The sequence below is a fragment of the Eriocheir sinensis genome, chromosome 1 (genome assembly GCF_024679095.1).
Source record: "Eriocheir sinensis breed Jianghai 21 chromosome 1, ASM2467909v1, whole genome shotgun sequence".
NCBI classification, from domain to species: domain Eukaryota; kingdom Metazoa; phylum Arthropoda; class Malacostraca; order Decapoda; family Varunidae; genus Eriocheir; species Eriocheir sinensis.
In genome coordinates, this window is record NC_066509.1 from 38,523,237 (window position 1) to 38,527,617 (window position 4,381).

General features: G+C 47.8%; 1 protein-coding gene across 1 annotated transcript in view; it reads left to right on the plus strand.

Annotated features, from left to right (window-relative positions):
* Positions 1-429: 429 nt before the first annotated feature.
* LOC126999551 (serine-rich adhesin for platelets-like) overlaps positions 430-4,381 on the plus strand; it is a 48,977-nt gene continuing 45,025 nt past the window's right edge. Inside the window, exons 1-2 of the mRNA XM_050862328.1 lie at positions 430-453; positions 2,145-2,224. Coding sequence (XP_050718285.1) covers positions 430-453; positions 2,145-2,224 — 104 coding nt within the window. The remainder of the gene's footprint in view (positions 454-2,144; positions 2,225-4,381) is intronic.

The window sequence follows — 4,381 nt, forward strand, 5'->3', positions numbered from 1 at the left end:
CTTAGTTGTTAGGGACAGTCAAATCAAGCTCATTGACAGGTACTTTTGTTCAAAGGACAAGGACAATAGACTTAGAGTTTGCTTTCCCGGGGCAGGTACACAACACATTTCTGACAGGATTGAGGATATTTTAGCGGGGGAAAGTGCTCAGCCAATCGTCTTCTACAGTTTCGGCGGCAATGGTATCAGTAAAGTGGGAAGCAAAGAGATATTTAGGCGGTTTAGGGAATCGTTCACCAGAGTGAGGACCCACCGGAAAGAAGCCTTGGACCGACCATCAGGTTCCATCGGGAAGAAGCCAACCGGCGCAATAGGCAGCAATGTAAAAAAACAAACAAAAAAAAAAAAACATGCGCCTGGCTGCCCGGATCCCACTCACCATGCTTCCCGCGGCCAGTGGAAAGGCCCGGGGGCTGGGTAAGAGCGAGCATGGGAGTCAAGGACCACAACAAGGTGTGAAAAATCCCAGTTTTAGCAGCCTTTTCCTTTTCCTTTTGAGTCATATTGCAATTTCAGTTTTCATCAAAAATCTAATTTTCTGGGTCCCTGTCACAAACTCGGTGAATTGCAAACTTGAAACTCGCAATCCTGGAGACAGTACTGTACGTCCATCCACCGTGTGATGCTAACCCAACGCATCGGCCAAGATGGAGGGTGGACGGGAGGCATCACGTCCAGGAGGGCATGCAAGCCGCCGAGGCCTCAAATACAAGTAAAACACACGTCACAATGTGTCTCCCTCCTTCCTTTTGCCTTCACCTTCCTGAAATACAAGTAAAACACACGTCACAATGTGTCTCCCTCCTTCCTTTTGCCTTCACCAGCAGCAGCTGTCAGTCATGGCAGGCTTTGAGAAATTTTAGGCTTGCCATCCGTTCCTTTGAATATGGATTCGTTCTGTATTGGAGAATGGGATGTTGTGTTCCTCTTTTTTTAAATCAAGGTGGCAGCCCTGACCAAGACTATTCCCATTGATTTCTGCTCTGAGCACTCTCGTCTTGCAGCGAACAAAGGGAACCCACGCTCAGGTCTTCGACTTGTACAAAGGGTAGGCGGTGGCTGAGTGGTAGCGTGCTGGGCCCACATTCACCGCATGAAAGACGACATGGGTTCGAATCCCCACGCTACCACCTGGGATTTTTCAGTCGCCGCCGAGTGGCTTAAAACTACCCACATGCTGTCCTGAAGACCACCCATCAACCCGGACTCTAGAGGAAACCGTCCAAGTGAATCAAGGAGTTCCGGGGGGCAGCAAGAGCCAAGAGAAGATGGCGCCACTATAAACACTTGCCTGCGCCATGACGGGCTGGGGCCGAACACCATCCAGGCCCCTCAAGTAAGCCTACCGGCGCTATAGGCGTACACGTTAAAAAATAAAAAATAAAAGTCCGCCCCATGGTTGCCAGGCAGTCATGTCACCCTGCTCCACCAAAATTGTTCCCGTGTAACAGCTGCGTTAACCACCACCACCGAGGCACCCGGCACACTGGTGACTGGCGTGCCGTGGCGGTGTTGTGTGTTGTGTTCACGCCGACGCCACACGTGGCGCATCTTCCTCTTCTTGTGACCTGTACGGTTTTGTGGCTTCACGTGTCCTCCTCTCCTCTGCTTATTCACACTTTCCTTTTCCATTGCATCACACGGTTCATTATTAAATCAATCAAAATTTGTACCTTTGGCGTGTGCTGCGCTGGGCTAACTTTTTGACATTTTCTGAGTGAAAAAAAAGTGTGCTTTATACGCAGCAAAATACAGTATATTTTATTCTGGGGACGTGTGGAAACTATTGTGTCAAACGGAGGTGTCTTGGTGGTGGTTTTGTCCCAGTAACAATAACCCCTTGGCCTACCAAAACAACTAATGGGATGTAAGACGCAGGCTGATTTTTTGAGTCTTCTTTTTGAAGAAAAAGTGTATTATATGGCGGGAAATACAGTATACAGCACCGTGCCAGATTGTCATACTCAGAGCATAGTATTTGCTGCTTTCTGACGCCTAACTGTGGCCAAGAAACGTCAGGAATGAACTATTTTAATGATAATTGTAAGTGAATCTCCTTGTTGGGGTCCACGAGACAGTTTTTGGGTCGGAAGTCGGTAAATATAAGAGGCTGAGTAAGACAATCTGGCAACTTTGGTATACAGTCCCACAAAGCCAAGATCAAGACCAAGATTGCCCACGGAACGAAGGCCCCGTGGTTAGTTCCCTCAGCAGCTCGGGGAAGGTTAGCGCCTGCACAGTGAGTGAATCTACCAACCAACCCTTTGGCTTATCATTTCAAAGTCACAGCTGCTCGGGGCAAGAGCACGTAACTCTTCAACCAACAGTGGAACACTTTGAACACAGAGAAGGGCACAAAGCACCATGCGGCAGCATACTCATAATTGTAAGTAAGGAGGCCAAGTGTAATACTGCATTAACTAATTAAAAAAATACACCTTTTTCCTGAACTTAATGTTCAGGGAAAATGCAGAGTTTTTTTAATTTTTTTCTAAATATATATTGCCAAATTATAGGTGTGTCTTGTATGGCGGGAAACATGGTATTTCCAGCCTGTTTCATACCAAAGCAGCAACTACAACACAAGCACGTGAGACCACGGACTGCTGCTCAAAATTAAAGAAAACCTTTTTTTTCTAACCCTTAACCCGGTAGCAACAACGGGCCAGATTTGTGGCTTTACTGTGTAGCAGCGACGGGCCAGATTTGTGGCTTTACTGTGTAGCAGCGACGGGCCAGATTTGTGGCTTTACTGTGTAGCGATTTGTGGCTTTACTGTGTTGCAGCGACGGGCCAGATTTGTGGCTTTACTGTGTAGCAGCGACGGGCCAGATTTGTGGCTTTACTGTGTAGCAGTGATGGGCCAGATTTGTGGCTTTACTGTGTTGCAGCGACGGGCCAGATTTGTGGCTTTACTGTGTAGCAGTGATGGGCCAGATTTGTGGCTTTACTGTGTAGCAGCGACGGGCCAGATTTGTGGCTTTACTGTGTAGCAGTGATGGGCCAGATTTGTGGCTTTACTGTGTAGCAGCGACGGGCCAGATTTGTGGCTTTACTGTGTAGCAGTGATGGGCCAGATTTGTGGCTTTACTGTGTAGCAGCGATGGGCCAGATTTGTGGCTTTACTGTGTAGCAGCGACGGGCCAGATTTGTGGCTTTACTGTGTAGCAGTGATGGGCCAGATTTGTGGCTTTACTGTGTAGATTTGTGGCTTTACTGTGTTGCAGCGATGGGCCAAATTTGTGACTTTACTGTGTAGGCGACGGCCAGATTTGTGGCTTTACTGTGTAGCAGCGACGTACCAAATTTGTGGCTTTAATGTGTAGCAGTGATGGGCCAAATTTGTGGTTTTAGACTGTAGCAGCGACGGGCCAAATTTGTGGCTTTACCGTGTAGCAGCGACGGGCCAAATTTGTGGCTTTACCGTGTAGCAGCGACGGGCCAAATTTGTGGCTTTACCGTGTAGCAGTGACGGGCCAAATTTGTGGCTTTACCATGTAGCAGCGACGGGCCAAATTTGTGGCTTTACTGTGTAACAGCAACGGGCCAAATTTGTGGCTTTACCGTGTAGCAGTGACGGGGCAAATTTGTGGCTTTACCGTGTTAGCGGCCAAATTTGTGGCTTTTACCATGTAGCAGTGACGGGCCAAATTTGTGGCTTTACCATGTAGCAGCGACGGCCAAATTTGTGGCTTTACCGTGTAGCAGCGATTTAGCCAAATTTGTGGCTTTACCATGTAGCAGCGACAGCCAAATTTGTGGCTTTACCGTAGCAGCGACGAGCCAAATTTGTGGCTTTACCGTGTAGCAGCGACGGGCCAAATTTGTGTTACTGTAGCAGCGACGTCAAATTTGTGCCTTCATACAGCCCAGCCTAAGAAGGGTGACGCTCCGCCCAATCCCTCAAACTACCGGCCCTTAGCTTTACTTTCTTGTTCATCTAAAGCTTTGAATCAATCCTTAACCGGAAGATTCAAAAGCAGCTTTCCACTTCTGACCTTCTATCTGATCGCCAGTATGGGTTCCGCAAGGGGCGTTCTACTGGTGATCTCCTAGCCTTCTTAACTGACTCTTGGTCATCCTCTCTTAGCCGTTTCGGTGAAACTTTTGCTATTGCGCTGGACATATCAAAAGCTTTTGATAGGGTCTGGCACAAATCTTTGCTTTCCAAACTACCCTCCTACGGTTTCTATCCTTCTCTCTGTACCTTTATCTCCAGTTTCCTTTCTGACCGTTCTATTTCTGCCATGGTAGACGGTCACTGTTCTTCCCCTAAATCTATTAACAGTGGTGTCCCACAGGGTTCTGTCCTATCTCCCACTCTTTTTCTGTTGTTCATTGATGATCTTCTTTCCAAAACGAACTGTCCTATCCATTCCTA